This window comes from Lycorma delicatula, chromosome 4 (assembly GCF_047948215.1).
Source record: "Lycorma delicatula isolate Av1 chromosome 4, ASM4794821v1, whole genome shotgun sequence".
Taxonomy (NCBI): Eukaryota; Metazoa; Arthropoda; class Insecta; order Hemiptera; family Fulgoridae; genus Lycorma; species Lycorma delicatula.
Window position 1 is genome coordinate 60,301,309 of NC_134458.1, and position 26,829 is coordinate 60,328,137.

A 26,829-nucleotide genomic window follows, 5' to 3' on the forward strand; every position below is an offset into this window, starting at 1 on the left:
TTTTAAGAAAGTTACAGTGATTTCTATTACTTTTTGCTGATCAACTGAAATTGAACATCATTAGGTTTCTCAGTTCATCGACTGTCATGTAAATTTAAAATGTTGGAAATTTAAATACGAATGAATTTAGGCAAAAATTATTTAATTCGTCATTTATTTTTCACTATGCTTTGAAGGGATATTAATTAAAGTCCTTTTCAGGGAGTTTTTCCTCTTGAAACATCAGGTCAGATTCCTCTCTGACCCGAAGTTACCTGTACCTGAAATTACCTGGGTAAGTTGCTGAAGTTCTCTTACCTGGGTAAGAGAACTCTCTGCTTGAACAAACTAGGTTTAAATAAGGTTTTTATGTGCATCTCCTGTTATTTTAAATCTACAGATCGGCTTGACATTTTAAAACTGGCGCAGAGTCTATAGATATAGCCTTAAACTGTGCGTTATTAAGCGTATTAATAATTTTCAGAGTACAGCATTTCTTCTAATTATTTTTTTCTCTCGACTCATTAATATTCACTATTTTTTCGGTATTTCAAATATATAATTTCATATGAAGTGATGTAGGGTCATAATCATTGAATTTTTTATTAGCGATAAAGGACACTCATACATTCTCAAACAGGAAAAAGTACAGTGAAATTACATCTTATGTATAATCTCAAGAGAATTTATAACGTGATGTATAAATATGCATGATTGAATCTTTTGAACCACTGACCCTATCTAAAAACATTTAGACATAACGAGTCTACCGAATTGCTCTGAAGAGATAAATGTAGAAATCGGTGTGGCAATTTTCGAGATATACCTTATTTTTTTTTTTACCTATTTTTTAACCACCCAGGAGTAATCGGTATAGCCGTGAAGCATTGACCTCTCCTGAGTGACGTGACAATAGATTGCCCCACCCTGACTTAGCCTCTCCTTGGTCCCCCATCGGGACCTCCCCTGAATCACAGGAACATTCCGACCCTCCGCTTCTGGACATCCCAACCCCGTAGGGGAAGACACCCGTCTAGTGACGTTCCGGTCGCCACACCTCCCCCCGTTCCTAGCCCTGTTGGGCTTTAACTGGAGTCTGCTTCTGGACAACCGAAATGTCCTCCTCAGGGGAACTACCCGTCCCTACCCTAGCTGGGCATGCATTGCGCACACCCTCCCCCGTAACGCGCCAAGTCATACCATCAGGATTCTCCATGCCATCATCGGAGGTACCTCAACTCACCTGCTCTGGCGTGCAGGTGGGCTAAGGCGTCCTAGGCAAAGAGGCTGCCTGCCTGGCCCTACACGTCGCCACGATTCGACCTCGAATTACCACAAATCTTTTGTAGTCCATCCCCCTCTTTGTCACCTTTCCATGCATCCATGATGACGCCTCCTTCCGCACAAGTATTCCACGTGGCAACCGTACAACACCATTTACTATAGATATGACAACCACACACAATGCACCAACGAGATATACAAACAAAATACAAGAACCAAATATTTACGCAAAAAAATACAAACTACAACCAAGGTACTGGTATCACCAATTACCATTTACAAGATCAATCATTTCAAAATTTACCATCAGAATATACAAAAACACAAGAACCAAATAATTACAGAGAACATCACATTCTGCCTTCTACCTGTGTCCCAGAGCGCCGCTTTACTCTCCTTGGTCTCAAAAATCCGCGAGGCCAACAACGCAGTCTCATTCCATTGACCTCTCCCCAAAGTATGTAATCAACCATTGTGTCAGTGGTTATCCAGCCAAGGCCTAGGAGCCGTTTGATCCCTTTTCCACCTTCTATAATGGAAAAACACATGTTCCAGCGTGTCCTCTCCTTCATAATACGTGCAGTTCGGGGTCTCTCTCCTGCCAAACCTGAATAAGTATATACCAAACTCTTCGTGTCTGGAGAATAGTTTGGTGAGGAAATAGTCCACTTCCCCAAACCCTCTCCAGAGCCACGGCTCCAACCGTGGTATAAGCCTCCACGTCCATCTACCTTTTTCCGACGCATCCCATTCAGCCTGCCACTCCTTATTACGTCTTCTCCTGGCCTCCGCCTTCGGGATGCCTTCATGCAGTCTCTTCAGCTCCAGTGCAGAGATGAGTAGGTGGAACCCCAGCTATCACCTCCGCTGCTGTTCCCGAGATAGTTCTATAACCAGCTATAACACTTATGTTTGCTCGACGTTGGAGAGAGGACAATCTACCCACATTTCTCTTGACCCCAGCGCCGCAAACAAAACTGGCACTGCGTTCAGCAGAATCGAAGTCACCACGGATAAAAGCATCCTCCTTTTGCTTGTCCGAAGTCCTCCCTTAGATGACAGATATACCTGAAAGGTAATAAAGTAAACCAATTTTTTTTTTAAATTATCTATTATGGACAAACCTGCTAGACCGATCTCAAGAGCGGTGGATAGTAATCGATTCATATCTACTCAGTACACGGACAAAAACCGATGATCGCAGACTTTTGCTGGTGAATCGCATAGTAACTGCAATCTTTAGTGTTACATGTTTCATCCGTGTCATTATTGTGGCTTTCCGTTTACTTTATTTTATTTATACAATCATAATTAATGTAGGTAGGATCTTAAAGAGAAAATACTTTTCATTATTCACCTTCCGGAAACGTCATTTTATTATGGGTGCAGAACTTCAGAGTTACAAATTCAGTTTTAAAACGTAAACCAACGGGAAGACAAGGTCAGCCAGGGAACGCCGACCACATTAGCAAAAATTGAAATTTAGTCTGCTTGCGAATAGAGGATGTGGATTTGGCGAATACTGCATTTGGAATTGTATTTCCATTTACGTAAAATGACTGCTATGCAGCATTTAAAACTTCAAGATTACCTGTAAAGGTAATGATTGACATTATGAATGATAATGTGGTTCCTCCGATGAACGATGAAAAACATTTTCAGTTGACAAAGCATGTCTACAAGCAAAACTTTCACTAGCTGGTCGCATAGCGATCCTAAAAAACTGTATCAGTGTCTGTTTCATACTGATAAAGTGACTGGGTGGTGTAAAATTACTAAAAATGCCGTCTCTAGACCACAATCCTTTGAGGAAAACGGGCACACAGTCACCGTTAATGGAGGTATTACCTTTCCGTGCTTTATAATTTCCTGATGCATTGCTCGCAATCGAGTTTAGTACCAGCAAGATGAGGCACCACCCACACAGCTACCATTGCAATGGATTATTTGAAGCAAAATTATCCTTGCCGCCTAATCTTTCACCATGCTATATTGCTTACCCTGCTTGTTCTTCGGACCACAATATATGTGTTTCTTTGTTCCAGTTTCTTAAATCCAGACCGTACTTGACTAAACGCCTTAATTTCGGTGAACTTAAAGATGTCATAAGCCAGCAGATTGGTGTCATAATGTAAATAACGTTAGATCATGTTTTTGAGAGCTTCAGCAAAGTGCTTGAAGAATGCTGGGTGAAAAATGGATGTGATTTGGATGTCATTTTTAAGATCTTTTTTTCATATCTTTTGTGCAATTGAGAAATATCATGTGTACCATTTTTTATTGGAAAAGTACATGATAAAATATGTTTAGTAATTATCTATTATTTCTGTTCAAAAAGTACTCTCAACTTTTATGCTTCACCCTGCCATATTGAAAGAAGCTAATAATTCATCTTTGCTAGATCATATAGCTAAATGAATACGATAATTAATATAAAAGAGTCAAAATGAATTTAATAAGTAATAATCAGACTTAAAAATAATGATAATGAATGTTTCATATGAAGTACATTTACAAATACATTTGATTGATTGAATAGTTGTTACAGTTTCTTAGTGTATTAACAACAGAAAGGAAAATTGTTTAGATAAGAACAGAATTAAATAGCCCATCAAAACTAATTATGAATTGCATTATATCTATACAGTTCAACACAAATCTGAGTAGATTATAAAGGAACACCATAAAAGATGTTCAGTGAAAAGGCTGATTTATAGCTTTGATTTTTAAACCGATTAACACTTAATTATCCTTTTATGTTGACTAGAACTCTAATGGGAAATGGCCCATAACATGCCCCTAACATTCCCTATTGTCACAGCAGAAGTAACAATTGGCTTAAGTGAAAAAGAATAAGAAGAATTTATAAGTTACCAGAGATATGATTTAAAGAATGAAACACAGAAAAAAATGCAATAAAAAGGAAGGATAAAGAAGTTAAAAGACTGTACAGAAAACTGATTAACTACCGTAATTAAAAAGGGCAGTAAAAAAACAGTTTCGTGATGAGTGCTGAGACATAGACAATTTAGCAAACAAAGGACAAAGGTGAGTAACCCGTGTATAAAAAATTAATACGCGATAAGTCAAGGAAAATTACAGACACTAAATAAATTCCCACTATTGATGTAAAAGGGAGAGCAGATTAGACCTTTGTAGCATTAACATTAGCATCACTGGTGTATACTCTAACTTAAACTATATTATGTTACAAGCTATTAGTGATGTTTTGAGCTGAAACTGTGGACGGTTTTTATTTTAATATTAAATAGGGTAATGTGCAAGTTTACTGTAATTATATCAAGAATAATGGTGTGTAATAAGTGAAATAATAAACTCTCTTTTAATTGAAACCCAAGAATAACGGAAGACATTTAAAGTAGCGAGGATTTATGGTGAGGTACGTACAGAAAGGCCAAGATCAGTAATTGTTTGCTGTTTACTATCTTGTTTACATAGATAAGAAATAACGTAACTGTATTATAATCTAAATTATCAACTTTTAACACGGATTTAAATCCAATAAAGGAATTATTATTTGAATTTAAAAAACGATAAAATAGCCAAAATACTGCAGCAAAATGAAATCATGAACAATTTTAAAGATAAAATCAATGAAATGAAATGAATAATAAGATAGAAAGTAAGGAAATAAGAATTGAAACTTGAAAATGAGACCTAAGAAAGAAAAATATATTGATCCGTGGCCTAAAAATATCTATCAGATTTAACATACCACAAATAGTGACTGAAATATTGGACAAAAGGTTGAAAATAAAAGGTGTAAAAAATATTGACAGCGTTAGAAAATTAGGTAACCTAAAGAAAGATAAGATAAGACCTGAAATTATTGCTCTCAATACTATGCATAAGAAAATTGAAATCCTAAAAAATAAAAAGAAACTAAAACAAAAAAAAAATCTATAAAACTGAAGATTTTCCAAGAAGTGTACACGAAAAAAGAAACAACTTGGTTACAGAATTGATTAAAGTAAGGGAAGAGGGAAAATTTGTGATTTTTAGTTACGATAAATTAATTATAAAAGATTTCAGAAAAGACAGCAGACAGAGTATAACAAGAAAGGAACTAAAACGTTACTGAGTAACACCCCCTCCTAAAGATGAAGTAAGGGTTATATGAAGTAATAACTAAGGAAAAAGAAAACTAAACTTGGAGAAAAATTGAATAAAATTAATCAAAGTACAGTAAGACATGGTTTCTTCTGTGAAAAATTCCATTCACCGATTGTAAAAATCAAGATTTTGGTTCTTAAAAGAGTTTTTAAAAAGAATTCAGGACTAGGTAAAGTTAGAAGGTCATTTAATTAATTAAATTAAATTAATTTATTATTACGTAGTAATTTTAAATGATTATTGGTCTTATTTTGAATTTGCCGGGTTTTATAAGTAAAAGAAACAAATAGAACTTTACTTATGTATTTATTTTGAATATAATTTTATGATAACTTTGCTGAATAGGCAAATCAGAAAAAAGAAATCATTATTCTTTGATGTATAAATAATTAATTAAAATAAACTATTTAATTAATATACAAATTAAATTCGTTGCTGCGCTCTTACACTTTCTTTTTTTATTTTTTCCTGTTTAGCCTCCGGTAACTACCGTTTAGATAATTCTTCAGAAGATGATATGTATTGAATGTAAATGAAGTGTAGTCTTGTACATTCTCAGTTCGACCATTCCTCAGATGTGTGATTAATTGAAACCCAACCTCCAAAGAACACCGGTATCCACGATCTAGTATTCAAGTCCGTGTAAAAATAACTGGCTTTACTAGGACTTGAACGCTGGAACTCTCGGCTTCTAAATCAGCTGATGTGGGAAGACGCGTTCACCACTAGACCAACCGGGTGGGTTTTGCGCTCTTACCCTAGCGTCAGCTGATGTTACTGATGGTGGTTATGTTTTATACAATACACAATTACACGTGTCTTACTAAATAAAAATATAGCACTATTCGACATACGATCGAAAAGTGTGCCGAATTTCAACATTTTCCTTATCGTATCACTTGTATCGTTGTCGTGTGTTAATATACTTTATACAGTTCAAGAATTTGTTATGTATTTGCGAACGTGTAGATTTCGAGGATTTCCTTGATTTTGGTGGATCGGTAATAGTGTGTTCGAGAAGATCGGTAGATGTTAACTCCGTATCGCTCTTCGGTACTTACGTATTAACGCCATCGCAGGTACAGCTTTATTTAAAAACAAAGTAGTTAATCGGATTTCGGTGGAAAATGGGCCGATATAGAGTTTAACATAGATTCAAAACAGTCTGTTTATTATTAGTAAATGGCTATCATTTATTTATTTTATAAACATAATTTAACCAAACTTAATCAGATGATGAGTTCAACCACTTATTTTGCAGAGTTGGACAAATCACATTTTACTGAGGGTATTAAAAATTTGGAAAGTCCTTGGTCTGAATGTGTAGAATTGGCAGGACATTACGCTAAAAAATATAGAATAAACAAATTTCTGAAACATTTTGTATTTTCTTTGTTTTCTTTGTACATAGTGGTGGATCACGTACATGGATTTTCATTTTCTTTTTTATATTCTTTTTCTTTATAGTTTTTTTGCAATTTTAAACTAAGGATTTAACCTCTGCTATTTTGGAACCTTCTATAAACCACAGCAGGTTCTTAAAATAAGTAAAATATACATATATCTATTTTTTTTTAGGAACTTTTTATTAGTTTACATAACTTATTATTAATATCGGGATGATATCAAAATATGTAACTGTTAATATAGCAAAAAATATTCCAATTTTATCTCATTTTTTACAGGAAGCATTGCAGCATCAGCTCATCCAATGTTGATGGTTTCACATACAACACAATCTTGCCATGAGACTCTAGAAAAGAACAATACGGATTCCTCTCCTTCTCAAGGTCAATTATCAAGAAATTCTTCCAAAAAATCGAATAATTCTGTAGCTGTCTTTAACGGAAAAGCTGATGGTAATAATATTTTACATACTCCATATGTTATTTTAATTTATTTTACTCACTGCTACTATATTTCAAAAAAAATTAATCATTGCTTTCAGTTCTTTTATGATACTTTATGAATTATTAAAAAATCTAAAAAATAAACAAAATAAATAAATGTGTGTTTATTAAAAAATAAACACACATAAAATCAATCAGTAGTTCATGCAATGTAGGGGAAAACCCATGTAAAATAATAATAATATTAAAAAAGGTTTAGAGCTAAAACATTTGTCAAATTATCGAAACAAGCCACAATAACTATACTATGGGTTACTTATTTACTTATAATAAAATACCACCAGCAACAAAGTATTTGGAAGATAAACATTAATCTTTTCCAAGCAACTTGGCAAAATAACAAACAAAACTGTCTTCTGCATTTAAAGAAAAAGACAATTCTTTCTGAATAGCATAAGACACTCGAAAATCAATATTAATTATATCACTAAGAAGTCTTCCATTAAATACCTTAATGACAAAAATAGAGTTCTGAGACAATTGCCGTTCACTTAAGGAGCTTTTTCTTCTTTCTTTCTTTTACCTGTTAAGCCTCCAGTAACTACCGTTTAGATAATTCTTCAGAGGATGAATGAGGATGATATGTATGAGTGCAAATGAAGTGTAGTCTTGTACATTCTCAGTTTGACCATTCCTGAGATGTGTGGTTAATTGAAACCCAACCTCCAAAGAACACAGGTATCCACGATCTAGTATTCAAGTCCGTGTAAAAATAACTGGCTTTACTAGGACTTGAACGCTGTAACTCTCAACTTCCAAATCAGCTGATTTGGGAAGACGCGTTAACCACTAGACCAACCCGGTTGGTTACACTTAAGGAGCTAAGAGCCAAAAACTTCACTGGGCTTATAATCAGAAAATCAAAACCAAAATCTCTATATGTAAATGATGAAGAAAGATGTCTGAAAAGCTTCAATTAAATTAGAAGTGTTGTCCCTATAATAATTCTATATTGGGGCACAGAATTCATGCACTGGCCTAATCATTGTTTTTGTATAGATAAACGATTGATCTATTGCCTGAAACAAGCATCATACCCATAAAAGCAGTCCACATATTCTCCTTTCTTTGGATGCTGATTGAAAAAACATTCAATATATTTTTGGTATACGTAATGACATTGGTTTTTTCTTGATTCAGGGATATTCTGTTAACAGTAGACCATTCATGTATTCAATTAATGTCGCTCTGAAAAATCTAATCATCTTTACAATTCACCTTAGCCCAAATTTTGACATTCTCTGCAAACAAAAAAATCTTAGAATAAATAAAGGTGATTATGTCATTTGTGTAAAGAATAAAAAGCAAGGATCCAAATTAGAACCCTGAAGAACAGCAGATGGAACAGTATATATACTAAAAATCCTACCCAACACCTTTACTTTAATTAAATATTAGGACCTTAGCCAACTTAACATACTAACTTAGATGCCAAAAAGTGATGGTTTTTCAAATGTAAATAATGACGTACCTCGTCAATGATCTGCTGAAAGTTGAAATATACAAAATCCACTTGTTTCCAACCCTTGACCTCAGGGTCTATGAAGTATACCACTTCATTAAAATCAAATCATTAAAATCAAAAATCATTACAGTACACCTCATAAACACAAAACCATGCTAACAAGGCAAGATATTATGAATCAGTCTGAATATACATTTTGTTAGATAATTTTTTTCAAAGACTTTGAAACCACATTCAACAGTTATACAAGCCCATAGTCCTAAATTAAATGAAAATCTCTCTTTTTTTAGGAACAGGGAAAACTAGAGCTTCCTTCTAACAAATGGGAAAAATATTATTTATCAAATTAAATTAAACAGATGCCTAGATCTTTGATTACATTGTGGAATACTATTAAAATCAGCTGCAGCTCTAAGTCTAAGAGGCTTGATGACCTTTAGTACCTCCTTTTTTGAAACAAAAGACACACAGAAGTATAAGCAGGATTATTCATCTAAATACAGAATAAAAGTAAGATCCAAATTCCTTACATAATTAATCCTTCTGCAACATTACATATCCTATTGTCCTTTTTTATTTGTTTCTCATCACACTTTCCATTTAATCAGTCTTTACATAATTGAACAAGTTTTGTGGTGTAAATTTGAGATTAGAATTTGACATTTTAAATCAGTTACTTGAGCAGTCATACTGGAGACTTTGTCATGAAGTAGAGACATGTCATTTTTCAGAAGAACAGTCATTAACTACATTTAGATTATTACTAAAGGGGCCCTACCAACTCGACCACCCACTAGCGTCCTATCACCCTTTGGTAACTTCAAATGATCAGTAAATTGATATTTTGATTTACCAATATAAAAACCAAATTCAGTTAACTCAACAAGTCCTATTACATTGGTCTGCACTGGTTAGAAATTTATTCTTCCCAGCAAAACCCTTGTCACACAAAAAACATATCAAATCCTTTGTGGAAGCCACCACGTCAAAAATATTAGACTTAAAATAACCTAAATTAAAAACTCATACTTTGAAGCAATTGTCTTCTAAAAAATCAAAATCAAGCAGAGTATCTGTTTAAAAAAGAGAAGTTTAACCCTTGGACAAAAGGAGGCAGAAAAGGCGTTTGCTTCCTAGACCTTCCCAAGGATCAAAAATACTGGTTGACCTCACGACCTACCTTGACCAGAAAATATGTTGAAGAACCTGCTATATGGAAAAAGTAATAACAAAATGGTAAACCACCAATGGCAAGGAGAAGACAGGTCAACTTGTATGAACCTGTATGGAGGTCTTTTTGCCATATCTTAGAAATATCCTACAGGAAACACCAACCTTAGGCACATTGCTCGGCCCCTAATGGCAAACTACATTTCCCGCAGGAGCGGTCTCGGCCCGATATGATGGTGTAGTTTGCACAAATAGGTTGTAGGACACATTCACTGTGTAGATGTTAAATGGCCACAGAGTAATTGTACAGGAAATAGAAAGAAAATAAAATCATCTACACAATGACACAATGTGGAAGGACAGGGGCAAATATAGAGAAGCAATAATAATAAAAACTATTATATTAACACAAATAATTGTTTATTTTATTTATTTATTTATTGGACTGTAGATATAATCTATTTTTATGATAATCCCCTCTTAAGCTAAATTTAGCTTTTGTGTGGAGTTTCAAAAAAAAAAAAATCAGTTTTAAAATAAATGAACAAAACAGTAAATTACTGCATTATATTTATTTATAATTAAACTATTTAAAATCGTTATTATATCTATTGCTATTTAAAATAGCAACGAAGTTAAAAGACCAGTCTTGTTAAACAGATCATCCTTAAAACAGACTTGTCATAGAACATTAAATTCCCCCCTCCCAAAAAAAAACACAGGATAACAAAATTGTAAAAGTCCTTGCCACTTAAAAACACACTATCCATTTCTAAAGAAATGTTGTCAAAACTATCAAAACAGGTGTAAATAAAATGCTCAAAATTATTAAAAACACATCCTTAAAATAAATTTGTCAGTAGCTTAGAAAACACAAAACACATAAAAACACATCAGTAGCTATTGATGCTTAGTCAGTCCTCTTAACATTAAACGATCACATTTTACAGACCATGTTACTTCATAAGATTTATCGCCAAGGTTTTCCCTTAGGCCAACCCTTTTTATTTCTTTTCTCCATTCTCCTTATGGTCTCTACCTCTGAAGACAGGGTATTTTAGGCCTCAGAGATAGAATTTTCATCCATCTCTGATACCATCAATAATGGTGGAATGGATGTTTTGCGGCTGGTATCAAATGATCTCTCCAGATGGAGCAGGGAATATTGCACCCAAGTCTAGACTGGATGCACTCCCCACTAAAATGCTCTTCTTTTTGAGTTCTCTATGTTTTTGAAGGCTCCATTAGTACTTGTTCAACAGTCTTTATATCTACATTTATTATTGTATTTTCCTGACTTCCCTGATTGGGATTTTCACTATCTGAACTTCAACCTGTATTACATTAGGTTTGGTATTTTTGTTACATTTTCTTTCACCTTTTAATTAGACAGAGGCTTTTGTTATATTTTCCTTCAACTTATGACTAGACGAAGGCTCATTCCTGGCTTGAAAAGAACTCTTTTGCTTAGTGATATTTGTTTTATCTCTCTCGGTTATGAGCTACTTTCTCTGGTGATCAACTTTTCAATTTCTCATTGATAATGCTTTCAACCTCATTAGCTAGGCCAATGATAGCTCAGAGATTATGTCTTTCAGTTTGAGAGAAGTTGCAGGATCTGCAGCAACCTGTGCACAAAACATTCTTATTTTGGTGATTTACTATTTACAATTTTTCTTGCTTTGAAGTAGCTGGCCTTTTGTATGGTCTTGACTTCCTGAGTTACTACTTCTTTGTCATAACATTGCATGATGTACAAGATAACAGATTTGTAGCATTGTACAACAGAGCACACAGTACATTACCATGCTGCTATCTGTCCAAATATCTGAATTCAAAGCACCACAATGGAGTCGAAATGATTAGGAGTAATTCCACTCTGTGAAAACCAGCCTTTATTTTTTCTGGATACTTCAATTTATTGAAGGTGAAGACATGCAACACAGAGAATACAACTTCTCTTCTGTTGTGTCGTGTATTCAATTGTCGACTCACCTCCTTCATTAAATTCTTCAACAATCTCCTCCTCTGTACCATTCAACAAGTCCTTGCTATGTCTTCTGCCTTTGAGATATTTAAAGTACCATACAGTGCAACCCAATAGCCATCATATCAATTTTCTTGACTTTGAATCGCCGTTACGATTTTAAATTTTTAACGGTTTCAGTAAAGATTCCCACAGCAGTCTTTCTCATTTCCTTTAGCAGTTCTCTTGCAGTTTCTGTAATGCTTTGAGCTATCACGAAAGAACTAATTTTAGTGAAATCCTCTTCACTTCTCTTACAAACCAAATAATTTGGCATTGTTGCATCACTCTTTGATCGAAACTTGGTTCGATTCATCTTTTTTACATAGATGCAAATACACTGGTCCTTTCAGTCCAACTATGGAGAAGACTAAGACACTAATCTCAGTGAAAAAACCACAGCACGTTGCCTGGTCCCAGACTAGCCAAGTTAGCAGACAAGTCTGTCGGTCGACTCAACTATGAACTGGTACACACCAATCAATTTGATTGTAAATTTGCTAAAGATACTGGAAATTGTCAATAGTAGAGAAAATATAAAACCAGAAGTAAGCAGAAAAGGAGAACCTAAGCTAACCTAAAGATATTATTATAATTATTTTTTTCTCTACTTAAGTCATTAGTTATTGTCAAGTAATTCGCAACATACCTTAATAGTGACTGGACCAATCAATCTTGTCAATATGAAATGTATGTATCTGTAAAAGTTCACCAATTTTAAAATTTATCAAACTACCCATTCTGAAGAAGGTGCGTAGGGCCCTGATCAAAATTAGAAAAAAACACTAAATACACTTCCTTCGCTTTGCTTATGAAGACAAAGGCTTTCCAGGACTAGGGTTTTTGTGTGGACCTTCTGCTACAGAAAGTGTGGAAGTAAGAGAAGCCATCCACAATAGATGCCAATTAAGGTATCACAAGGTGCGGATGGAGAGGTGGTTGGGCATGTACTGGATCACTGATCGTGCCTGGGTTCCCCCAGTTAGCTGCTGCCCCACAGATTTAATCGGAACTGGTTATTCAGGTACTGCCTGACCCACCATGCTGACATCCCTGGGCTTGCACGTAGCAAAGCCCAAGTAATAAGTGATCTGATACCCTTACCCATGAGACACTTCCTGTCAAGGGCTGAAGTGAGTAACTCATACTGAACAGCACAAAACTTTGGCAAAGCAAACTCACATCAGCTTAATTCCAACCCAGTTTCCACTACCAGAAAAGGGATTTGCACTCAACATCGGCAAAAAACAGATCATGGTCATGTGATCCCCCTGCTTCATGCAGCAAACCTGAGAAGCACAACCTTGACCACCTCAGACAGCTGGAGATTAATTCATAATAGGTTAATTTTTAATTAGATTATTTTATCTTTTTCCTGATATCGATAATTTTATTTTTATTTGGATATTAAAAATCTTCATTGTCTTTGATAGTTAAACCAATATCGATAAAATAATAGTTTGCATTTTTGTTCTTAATAATAAAACAGTGACTATGTATGGAGCACATAATCTTATATTAACATAATCCAGGCAAGAAGAGGTAACCACTCCATTATAAAATTCCTCTCTGATAGTTAATATTATGTCGGTAAGATCCAATAAGTGTATAATATTTAAATATTCTGTTGATCCATTTGTATTATTTAGATAATATGTTTATATCTGGAATCATGTTATATATGGTCTTGTTATAAAGATTTCTTTACTAAGCAGTTCATTAATTTCATTTAAAAATTGATTTATATTTCCTGAGGTGGCCTACAAATAATAAATATTATTAATGAGTTATTTAAATTGTTAGATTCTCATAAGTAATTATATCACATTCTAATTGCCGTAAATGAAGATTTTCTTCGTAAAGAATTAATGTGCTTCCTCCCTTACTATATACCTAAACTTCATAATTTTATCAGATCCAATAGTATTGTACAAGTATGTTTCTTCATTCCTTATATTAATTTCTATTAATATTATAACACTGAATATATCAATTATATTTTCTCTACACCTTAGTAATATATCCCAGTTCTTACACATACTTCTAATATTAATATGTATATATTTAGAGTTAAAGTTTTGTATTGTTTCTGATAAACTTTTAAAGGACTTGGGCTTTAAAATTTTTTCAAGGGTAGTAAAAAATGTGTTTTCATTATATTTATAAAAGTTATTATTTCTTTAGAATTGTTTTAATATCTTTGAATAATTGAGAGCTGATAATGTGTTAAGTTGTTATGTTATTCAATTAAAAGTAATTTTGTCTATTAATCAATTAATTCAAGGTCATTAAATTTAAGGGTGATAGTGTACTTAACTTCTAATTATTCGCAATAATTCCAGGCGTGCACACTCATTTATTTTATGCATTGTATTGGTACCTTTTACTTTTCTGATCATAGGTGTAGGATCTATACTGCAAGAAGGAAATTACTGTAATCAGTCAAAAAATGGGATATGAGTTTTTTACATTTCTTGATGTTTCATGACTCAGGGACCCAAAATAACAGTGAGGGTAATGTTCATACATGAAGAGAAATGGAATATTAGAACAAATGGAATGCAAAGTTTTGTTTAGATCTAAGAGAACCATAAAAAAGAGGCACTAATCTACCAGATGGCCAGACAGTAACTTTGCAAGATTGGATTTAGGAACCACTACATAAAAGGAGCTGTGACCTCTCTTTTTTTCAGTTTGTACAAACAATATTAATATCTAAGATTCCTTAACTAAATTTTGAATTATGTCAGAAGTTGATGACTGAAGCCTCATAACAAAAATGCCTTACATTTATGCCCAGTAAGATCAGTCTTGTTTGTACATGCACCCAGTATTCCTTTTTTATATCTTCTTTCAGGCACATCCCTGAGTCCTCTTCTGATGTTTCTCATTTGATTCAACTGAAATCCAATCATTTTCAACAGATGATGGAGGAACATTGTTATTAATCAAAGGAACTGCAACATCTACAGTTTACAGATAGATTAAACTCCATCAAAATTTTTTTCGAAAAAGATGTCTTGGTTTTCTTACTAAATAATTTAACAAATTTGGGAAGCAAGACTCATACGCATCAAAAACCTGTTAAGGTTTTCTGATAAGATTTATTTTTCTTCAGCAAATCCATCAATTCCACCATCCATTAATGTAACCTGTTCAATCAAAACATTTACCTTACTTCTTAACGCTTCAATGGTGCTGAGAAAATTATTTGAATAAACCCCACATTAGCAACCACTAAAAGAGTTCAAAGAAGATTCTTTATTTTAGTATCCTCAACCATAAAATTTTGAATGCCAAAGATAGAAGAGGATGCAGAAGAGATAGATGATGGTTTGCTATCACCAAAAGGTGAATTGTTTGTTAAAATTAAATAACCTTCCAACATTAGGTGTGCAGTCATTCCTTGCACATGTGTTACAAGTATATTTACTGGCACCAGTTAACATGTACATGTCATATTCATCATTTCCAATATTAAAACATTCAGGATGAAAAGTCCTCATATACAGATCATTACAGGGTAATTTCTTTTGCATCCCATGAAAAATTTTGCAGCAACTACTGCTACCACAAACAGTTTTCAAAGAAGCCATCAAGTCAACATAATATAACTAGCCTAAGAGTAAAACCTAAATTAAATCTAAAACTCACAAGTAATAGAAACATAAAAGATTAAAGCCTAACTCTAAATCAAAAATTTGCGTTGTATTAGTTACTGTATCTGTAAAAAACATTAATGAAAAACCTCTACATTTAGTCTAAGGTGAGGAAAAGGTGCTCATATCTACCAATATGAGCAGTAGATATAATTAATACCAATGTGAAATGATAGAAATATACTAAAAACATGAGTGAATGAAGAGGTCAAGCCCAGAAAACATTGGTCCTTTTGGTCAAACTGTGGTTTTGGTCAAAACCAAGAGGCTAAATCCAATGCATAAACCACAGTACATTGCCTGGCCCCAAACCGACCTAGTCAGCAGACAAGTCTGCTGCTTTACTCAACTATGAGGTAGTACACACCAATTGATTCGATTGTAAATTTGCTAAAGAAATTGAAAATTGCCAATAGCAAAGAAAAATATATAAAAACAAAAGTTAGCAGAAACGTGAGCTAACTTAAAGATATTTTAATAAGTATTCTTTTACTCTACTTAAGTCATTAGTTCTTGTCAATTAATTTATAATATACCTTAATAGCTACTGGACCAACCAATTTTATCATTATCAAATGTATGTATCTGTAAAAGCTTCATTATTTTTAAAATTTATTGTGTACCCATTCTGAAGAAGGGGTATAGGTCCGTCATTGAAATTAAAAAGAAAACAGTAATATATAACTGATAATGTCAAAATGAATTCAAAACACAAATTACAGTTGTAAAGGGCCTACAAAATATGCAACTATAAAAGTCGTGATTACCTGCAGTTAATAACATTTAAACTATATTACAAAAAATATAAATAAATGTAAAAAATTATTAATGTTGATAGATATTCTAATAAACTGGTTCTATACTAAAATGTTAGCTTTATTGCTGTGTCTGAAATCTTATGAGACATGGCCTCTTAAACCTAGCCTCATTCTGAGGTCTAGATGATTCCAGTACTCCTTGATAATGTGCTTTATTGTGAGTATGTTTCATACTTAGTACAAGCAGGTCGGTTGTTACCTAGCATCTGTTAACATGTATGAAGAAGTTAGTTGGTGTGACCATTTCTTAGCCTTGTTAATATCACTTCCTCTCTCCTTGTAAAATTTGTAACTGACTTCCATTTGGATTATCTTTTACTCCATTTAGTTTGGTTTTCAGATTCCTCCATTGATCATGCCAAACATCATTATTCCAACCTCTCTTTACTATCATGGTGACATGTTTTTTAATATCATGCATTATCATATCAAACAATTTGTAAGGTACCTGGCGAATCACAACATTGTATTGTTGTAAGAAACAAAGAACTTGTTGGCTGGCCTGTTAATAATCTGCATAGATGTACATATATTACCAAATCCCTAGTAATGTGCATCATCGTTTACTTCTATAGAGTATTCAGTTTCATTTATAGTTTTTTGACCCATCAGTGTAAATGTGGTGTAATTTCTGTATTGAGATACTAGTTCCATAAATTTATTCTGAACAATAAGTCTAGATATATTCTCTTTGTCAACGATAAAAAGATCAGCTCTTATCATGAGTTGAGGAATTATCCATGGTGGTACTTCCTTTTTTATAATATCTAATACGACTGGATGAACAATGTTACACTTTTTATAATTTCTGTAGTATATATTCCTGCTAGTGTGAATAGGCCCTAGATCTTTCATACGTTTTGGCCAGTTTATGTTCAAAGAACAGTTTGTAATTCTGGTGAGTTTTAAATAATCAAATGTGCATTGCATATCAGAATAAGGATTTCTCTTCAATAACTACGGGATAATATGCCTGTTTTGGAGAGGAGACTTTATACTTGTCTTCTTGGAAACGGCCCTCTAGTGTATGAAACTCCTGCATGATGTACATTTTTTTCAGATGGCATGTACAAGTGGATGAGTAAACAACACAGCCATAGTCCATGCTGGACTTATTAGCAACTTGTATCAATTCAATAGAACCTCTCTGTGTGTGCTCCAATTAATATACGATAGGCATTTGATTACATTTAGAGCTTTCCTACATTTGGTCTCCGTTTCTTTGACATGAGTGAGCCTTGATAAATATTTGTTGAACTGACACCTGATAATTTTATATTACATTTATATCTTATATTATCTCTGCCTAAAGAAACTGCTGCACTTCCTTGTGGTAGTCATCTACATCTATTGTCATCTACGGAAATGCACAAAACATGTCTTTTCTGATTATAATTGAAAACCATTTCTGTTAGCTTCATTCATAAGGTTACTAATTGCTGACTAGTTTGTATTTTATCAAACTAGTTTGATAAAGAACTTTTTTTAGTTTGCTAGCATAGAACACTGCTAAATCAACAACCTATAAACTTTTAGGACATTCTCAGGAAAAGCAAAAATTAGCTTTTTTTGCAGCAGCTCATTGGGGTGGTCTATGGTTAACTCGTCATTGCAAATAAGCTGATTTTGAAGTCGAGAGTTCTAAGGTTCAAATTCTAGTAAAGGCAGTTACTTTTATATGGATTTGAATACTAGATCATGGATACCGGTGTTCTTTGATGGTTGAGTAATACCTTATGGTGGTTCCAGAGGCTAAACAGATAAAGAGAGAGCTTATGTATATACAGTGGTTGTGAATGGGGTGCCTGCTTGAAGGTGAACTCTGCTGAGATCCGTTTTCTAAAACTCGAGACATGGATGTTTGATTTATATTTTGTACTTTAAACATAATATCTTGCAAGTAATTATCAATCAAAATTCAGCTCTTAATCCTCAGTCATACAACAGCTTCAATATGCTGTATCATATCAAAAGCTTTTTCTAGGTCAAAGAAAATGTTGACACAATGTTTATTTAATATGAAACTAATTGGTATATAATTTTCTAAGTTCATAAGTTAATTGTTTGTAGAGTGAAAAATTCAAGCCTAGGACTAAAGTTATATTTACTGCTAGATTTAATCCATCAGATGGACTAATAGATATTCAAGGCCACCTTGAATGATGTTAATGACCATTTTACAAATATAGGACTTTCTCAACTTAATTGTTTTAAACTTAAAAAAAAATATTTCTGCATATTCTTTGTTCTACATAGAGGTTTTAGATAGTAATTTTAATAAGATTGACACACCTTGGATTTAGCTTGTTAGCACTTTGATCTATCAGTTTTTCGAAAGACTTTGTTAATCTAATATATGTTCTTAATATACTGTACCGTTGGAGGATGGCAATGTTGAACTTCAGTTATGAAGAAAGTAAACATATTTTATAAAATGTTATTAGGCCTAAAAATATAAAATATGTTATAAAAACGCCAAAAAACGGGATAAATAAAGTATATTAACGTAGATTATGTAGGACCCAATAGAGACTTATTAAAACCATAACAAACTCATTTTCACCACCTGCAATTTTAATAATATTTTTTAAATTTATAATTAGAAAACGTTTGTAACTTTTTAATTGTAACAGATTCTGAAAAGTAACCAACATCATATTTGATTATGTCCACCATTTCCCAGGGTATTATTTTTGCAAGACCTTTAATGATGGCAGCTGTTATTCCATCAGGCCCTGGGCTTTTTTTATTCTTCAATTTGCCGATAGCCTCCATTACCTCTTGCTGAGTAAACCTGCCGCCTTCGCAACCAATCACTGATCTGTTAGGATTTTCCGCTCTGGGGAATAATGTTCTTACTAGTTGTGCTACCTCGAGAAATGGCTGGCCATCGGTCAAATATAGCTCCAAGCTCTATAATATGGTGGACAGATACTTGCTGGCATTCGGCGACTTAGGCGTGGCAGCAAATTGCTCTCCTTGACGGAATAAATTTTAATTTATTGACAAGTCAATCATGTAGATGGGGTGCGCCTACACCCCCCATATTTAGTAATATATGACAAGTTAGCGGTGGGACACGCAAGCGATTGGTGTAGGGCACCACGCTTATTCTGCTCACGCAGTTAGGTAAGCTTTAGGATCTAATTAGGATATTGGTTGCTAAACCGTTTTGAGGCACAGTAGCCGTTTGTGTTACGGACATCTTATGCTTTAAAACGACCGAATGGGGTGGTGATGGGAGAAACGCCAGACAAACCAACACGTTCCATTAAAAGAATCTATGAGGTTAAATACCGGGGTTCTGTTAGACCCCAAGTTTTCGTTTGTGCAGAACATTGATTAGATGGTTTCAGTAGCTAGAAGAAGTTTTCATGTGACGATATGGCTGTGTTAATATTTTAAAAATATATGTACATGGATCCTGGTGAATAAGGCGTTATAACGTCCGCATGTCGAATACTGTACGACTATCTGAAATCGTGAAGATTATTTACACTTGATTTAGTGGAAACTTTTTGTGGGCGTTGAGATAGAGATTCCCTGGTATGTTTTACAGCAGTTCTTATGATACTCAAAATGCAGAGCTAAGCATCGAATCAACTGTGAATCGACGAATTCTCATGAATTTTAATATAACCTATATGAAAATTTAACGTCTAATCAGGAGATTGAGTTAGGGAATTCGAAGAGAAAAATAAATATTTTTTTGAGTATATTATGTATACAACAAGACCTTTTGAATGTTCTTCTATCACAAGATATTTTAGTTTAGAAAATAGATATGCTGATTTACTGATAATTGAGAGGGAAATTAAGAGAGTAGCTTAATAGACTAATTATAATTGTACTGCTGTTGTTTTATGGACTTTATATGATTTTTTTTATGGAAATTTTCTTTCTTGCAGTTATTCTGCAAGTTTTCAATTTATATCTGTTATTATTTACATGTTTAGATTTCTAGATTATGTATTTGGACTGATGAATGGCATACCAAAATTCTTAGTGTTACGCCACTTTTTCCACTTTGACCCTCCCATAGGTCCCTGTGGATGATGCATTTAGCTGCAAGGGATATGAGGAGGCCAAAAAAATATTCTTATTATTATTAGACTCTGTACTAATAACATTAATACTATACTGTTTAGTAATTATTTTTTTACTGTCTTTTTTATACATTTCTAACATATTTGTGATGTATTCTGAATTTCAGACAGGATTAACTACCGATCGAGCCAAACGGATATCAATTTTCTTCAAGTTCCGCTAAAAGACATCGTTTGCTACTTATCTCTTATTGAAGGAGGAAAACCTGAACATAAATTAGAATGTAATTAAAACAGAAACTATTAGCTCGTAACATAATCTAGGATTTTAAATTTGATATCTGTATAACGCCTTCATTGTATATTATCAATCTGTATGCAGCAATAATTTTTCTACTCGCTAATAAAAATGTATTGCATTATCTATATTCTGAAAAATTTTATAGCAGTACTTAACAAATTTAATATACAATTACTTTAAAATAAATAAATAATAATAATAAACAATCTGTGATGATTTGCCTGATAACTCACGTAGGCCTACATTTCATATGAATAGTTATCAAATATCTTGAAAAATAGTAGAAAATGAAGGGAATTTGCCATTTTCATATTAGAAGTTTTTGTTCATTTTCATTATGTATGTGTGTGTATGCGCGCGCGCGCAAGCGCGTGTTTGTGTTATAAACCTTTTCCTATAAATCAGCATTAGTTAATTTGGTAATGTAGGAAAGTGTAGAGAGTAATTGTAATAAACAAAGATTATAATAAAGTTAAATTTTAGTGGTATTTTCTCAAGGTCATCGGTCATTTATCTGGTTTGATGCTGCTAATCTGCGTTTCTTTTTGTTTTAAGCTAATCTTTTAACCTTAACACATGTATTACCTTTTACTTACTCGTGTATCTGTTTTTTATATTTTAAATGTTTTACCCTATATTCATCTCTCTATTAACAAATCAACAATTTAACATTAATTATTAAACTTCGACTTCATAATAAGTGTGCCAACGACCTTATCTTCCAATTTTTATAAATTTCTTATATTAAAAAAAGATAATTAATCTAACAATAAATTTTTCATTTTTAGCTTTTCATCTGGTTCCGATCTAATCTTCTTTTCTCGTTACAATATTCAGCTGCAAAGTTTTCTCTTTTTGGTTTATCTTAACAACCCCTAATTTTAAACTTTATCAACTCACCCGATCTTCATTTTCCTCCTGTAATGCATTTAAAAGATTCTATTATTTTCTCTTCTGCTTTTTAAGCGATTTCACTGCCGTAAACCGCTAAACACGGCTTTAATATTTTTCAGAATTTCTTTTTAATTCCTAAATCTACAGTACTCGTATAGTGTTACCGGCAATTTCTGAGCTCATTCTACTAGCAAAAATAATGAAAAAATTCATTTAAACATTGGTCTGGAAACGCTTTGAAGCGAGTTACGTCTAGCGAAAGTTTTCGCCCTGATTTTTAAGCAAAGAGTGAAATAAAACCATGCTGCAATTCTAGGAACCCTAATTAAAGCGTAAACTTGATGATTTCTTGTGGTTTTTGACCTGACAAATTGAATAATTAGGTTCTAGAAGCATATATCCAGTATTGTGCATAACATCAGACGTAAAACAGAAAACTTTGTTGTCTAAAAACAGGTTTTTTTTTACGTTTTCAATATAAAAATTTTGTTAAATGACTAATAAATGAGTAAAATTTAATATCAAAACTTTTAGAGAATCTAACTTTAAGAAAATTGATGTAAAAAAGCCCAATAAAAAACAAAATACAAGTTAAAAAATTTGATTTTATTACTAACATTTACCGTATGAAAACCAAAGGATTACACGTACAAAGCATGTTTGCTCTCCTACGAAGTGTAATGATACAAAAAAAATAGTGTTGTATTAAAGATAAAAATAAAATTAAAAAACTAATAAAATAAAAAAATCAGTACTAATGTTATTCAGACGATAACGTTTATGTATCTTTTGCGAATTCCCTGTCAAACTGAAAATTTGAGAGATTATGATTTTTTAAGTTGGTAACAGAGACCAACTGCCCACCTTCTATGAATTGTTGCCAGTACAGTGTAGTTCAATTACCAGTACAGTATAGTTTAATTGTGTGTGTTTTTTTTTAATTGGTTTCATACTGCAGTAATGCCTTTGTTATTTACGACTGAGGAATACACCGACATGGTATTTATGTTGGGGGTTGTGATGGAAATGCAACTGCCGCTGCTGCTATAGAATATCAAAGACGTTTTCCTTACCGCAGAGTTCCAATTTCTAAAACAATTAGTGGAATATTCCATACGCTACGAGAAACGAGTACACTTCCCAGCAATAGTACTCACCGCAGTCCAACCGCTCTGACCATCATGTTGACGATTGATGAAACCATTGTAGAGGCTACACAACGTAGTCCGGGTGTTAGAACATAACGCCTTTCCCGGCGATTCGGAGTTTTCCCAGTCTATGATGTTGAGGACACTTCGTAACTACAATTTGTAACCTTACCATAACCAAAGAATTCAAAATCTTCAACCCAGAGATTCTCCTCTTCATTTGTAATATTGCAAATGGTTGTATATGAAACGCCAGTTTCACTGGTTCATTTTATTTACTGATGAGTAAGTTTACTCGGGACGGCATCAATAACCATCGCAACGAAAGTTCATTCTCCCAGAACGTCTAAATCCAACATTTACTTGGAATTCCTTAAGGAAGAATTGCCGCTGCTATTCCACTAGTATCAAGATACCGCATGTCCTTTCAGCACGATATGGTGCATCTCCCAACTTCTCACATGCCATATCGGCTTTCTTAAATGAAAAATTTCCAGAGCGATGGATTGGCCGCGGCAAGCCTCAGTCCTGGCCACCAGCTACCAAGATCACCTGATCTAATACCGTTAGATTTTTGCTTGTGGAGTTGGATGAAATATACGAAGTGTGTGAGAAAAGTAATGAGACTGGTAACACTGGGAGCGATCTGGCAACGCTGTGTCTACCGGTCTATGCTAGACCGCTTTTTTCACCCCTTTTACATGCTCAGTACGAGTTTCAATTCCGTTCAGCCAACACATTATTTTTGACAGCGCCATCAGTGAAGTTGTGTGTTACGAAAATGGAGCATCGGAATTTAGAGCAACGTTGTGCAATCAATTTTTGTGTTAAACTTGGGGAATTCGCGAGTGTGACCTTTGAAAAGTCGAAACAGGCCTATGGGGAACATTACTTTTCAAGAGCACAAGTTTTCCGTTGGCACAAATCATTTTTGAAAGGCCGAGATCAGTATTTTTGGAACATCAACTTCGCTCAGGGAGACCTTCAACTTCAAAATCTAACGAAAACGTTGAACGTGTGAGGGTTCTTGTGAGATCAGACCGTTGTTTAACAATAAAAATGATGAGTGAACAGTTAAATTTAAACACTTTCACCGTACATCAAATTTTGACAGACGATTTGGACATGCGAAAGGTTTGTGCGAAATTGGTGTCGAAAAGCTCACAACGGAACAGAAGGACGACAATCGAAGAAACGTGTGCGTTGATATTCTTGAGAGGATTGATAATGACCAAGAATTCTTCAATTGTGATCACAGGTGACGAATCCTGGATATTTGAGTACGATCCTGAAACAAAGCGAAGAGTGGCATACTCCGTCATCTCCTCGACCGAAAAAATGTCGAATGAGCAAATCAAAGATCAAAACCGTGCTGATTTTGCTTTTTTGACAGTAGAGGTATCGTGCATAAAGAATTTGTTCCTCCAGGACAGACTGTCAACCAAGTGTTTTACAAAGGTGTCCTTGAAAGGCTCAGGAAAAGAGTGATTCGCGTGAGAACAAACATTGCAGACAAGTGGATGCTTCATCATGACAATGCCCCGTGTCACACGGCCATTTCCGTCAGGGAATTTTTGACCTCAAAACGCATTCCTATGGTTCCTCAACCCCCCCCCCCCCTATTCACCTGATTTGAGTCCTTGTGACTTTTTCCTTTCCCCGAAATTGAAACATGTCTTAAAAGGACGTCATTTTGGAACTCTGGAGAACATTCAAAAGACTGCGACCGACCAATTAAAAGCCCTACCAGTTGAAGCCTTCCAGCGCTACTACCAGGAGTGGGAACAATGACTCCGCCGGTGTATAGTTGCCCATGGGAACTACTTTGAAGGGGATAATATTGTTGTTTGAAAAAAATAAAAACTTTGGTAAGTAAAAAGTCAATCTCATTACTTTTCTCACACACCTCGTATTGTGTAAAAGAGAAAAATTCATATGTGTGAAGAGTTGGTTCCTCGTATTACAGGTGAAGCCGCACAAATTAAGGAAGTCTTGCAAAATTGCGGAGAGTAACGCTAACAATCCGAAAGTGTGCAGCCAAATTTATTGAAGTAGAAGGACAGATTTTTTAAAATTTACTGTAAACATTATTAAATGTATCATTACATTTTTATTTTTTTAACATTTTATCAATTGTATGTTAGCTTCATATTCTGTCGTTTTCATACGGTAACTGATTGTAATAAAATCAAATTTCTTGAACTTGTATTAGTTTTTATTGAGGTTTTTTAAATCAATTTTCTCAGAATTAAATTCTCTACAAGAATTAATAATAAATTTTACGCATTTATTTGTCATTTAACAGAGTTATTGCACTACAAACTTAAAAAATCCTGTTCTTAGACAATGTTTTCTGTTTTACGTCAGTTATTATGAAAACTACTGAAAATATGGTTTTAAAGCTTGGTTTGAACCATCAAGTTTGCCCTTTAGGGTTTCCAGAATTTCAGTATGGTTTTATTTCACTCTATGCCCAGATATTAGAGCGAAAAATTTCGCTAACGGAGCGTTTCCGGACCCATATTTATAAGAAATGTTTTCATTAATTTCGCTAGTAGAATCAGTTCTGAAAGCGCCGGTAACACTATGTGGATCACTCTGACAATTTGAAACTTGCAGAATTATTTTATAATTGAAAGCTGATCTTTCTTGTTCTGGTATGATTTTGTCAGTTGTCACTAAAGGGTGACAACAGGCACGATAAATATCGGTGGCTCTGAAAAGGCAATTCTTTATGTAAGCCGCTAGCGCGGTCTGCGGTGGTGGCTGAGGCAGGCCGGCAGGCATCAATCTTAACAGGTCGGCTCTGAAAGGAGCCATTCGGTATGTAAACTCCTGAAGTAGACCGCAACCAAACCAATACTGAGATCTTAACCTCGAATCGGCTATTAAAATAACCGTTTAGGTTAATCATCAGGTACCCGGAACCAGAAGCCTCACTACGAAGGTCAGGCTTCTAACTACTCTTCATTACGTCACCTATGTTGTTTTTTTAAGTATGAGTCCGTGTTTATCGTAGAAATTTTTTTCGTTTATAAATCTTTTAAAAGTGAAAAAGAAGAGTTTCAGTCAATATTTTTCCCTCCTGCACCTCCTGATAAGTCAACAGTATCTGGTTTTATATATAAGCTCTTGCGAGAGTAGGAGTGTACATTATTAAAGGGCTCGGGCCAGGCATCACGTTTAACTATGATGTTGCTGAGGACATGAAAGGGTCATTAACTTCCTCTTCCTGAACATCTCTTAGAAAGTCATTCTCATAGATCGCCTGCCAACAGCACCGCGTAAGGGTTACAAAAAAGTTAAAACAGGGTCTTAACTTTAGTTTAACTATTTCCATTTTTAAATTAATTTATTCATTTTCTAATTTTTTAGTGATTTGTAATTCTGTACGTTCTGTTGAACCGTTCGTTCTGTATCTAAATCATATCATTCTGAACTGTTTGTTAGAAGTTATGTCTGCTTCTGAAAAAAATTTTACAGTTCAAAATTTGGCGTAAGAATTTCTGCGTAACTCTTAAATATTCTGTACCTTACCGTACTTCCTGGTTTCATTGTTCCATATTTTTTAATAATATTTTAAAAAGGACGTTCACGACCAAGAGTGTATACTCGGTACAAAACCCTGAAAGCCTAGTTCCTCTTTCATGTATTCGCCCTAGTCCGAACGCCATTAATTATTTTTCCATCTACACTTCTCCTGGTATGGGATTTCAGGCTCTCATTACTATCAAACTAACATCTATCTGCTTCTTCAAAAGTTCTTAAAACATCTTCGTCTCCACGGTTTTTATTTATCATTATTTTTATAATTTCCGATGACCATTTTTTGACCGGTTCTCGTCTGGAGGCCCGAGATTAGATTCAGGGGCTGTTTTCCGTCAGGAGTATTTCACCTTAGAAGACACCATCCTATCGGGTTATTAAAGAAAGGAAATAATGGATAACAATCCCTCAGTCTGTATTCTGGGTATAATTTTCCACTGTTTTTAATG

At 34.0% G+C, this 26,829-nt stretch overlaps 1 protein-coding gene across 1 annotated transcript in view; it reads left to right on the plus strand.

Annotated features, from left to right (window-relative positions):
* Positions 1-26,829, plus strand: part of Dgk (diacyl glycerol kinase 1) — a 258,461-nt gene that overhangs the window by 200,030 nt on the left and 31,602 nt on the right. The window contains exons 6-7 of the mRNA XM_075361947.1: positions 7,083-7,256; positions 20,659-20,775. Of these exons, the coding sequence (XP_075218062.1) occupies positions 7,083-7,256; positions 20,659-20,775 (291 nt within the window). The remainder of the gene's footprint in view (positions 1-7,082; positions 7,257-20,658; positions 20,776-26,829) is intronic.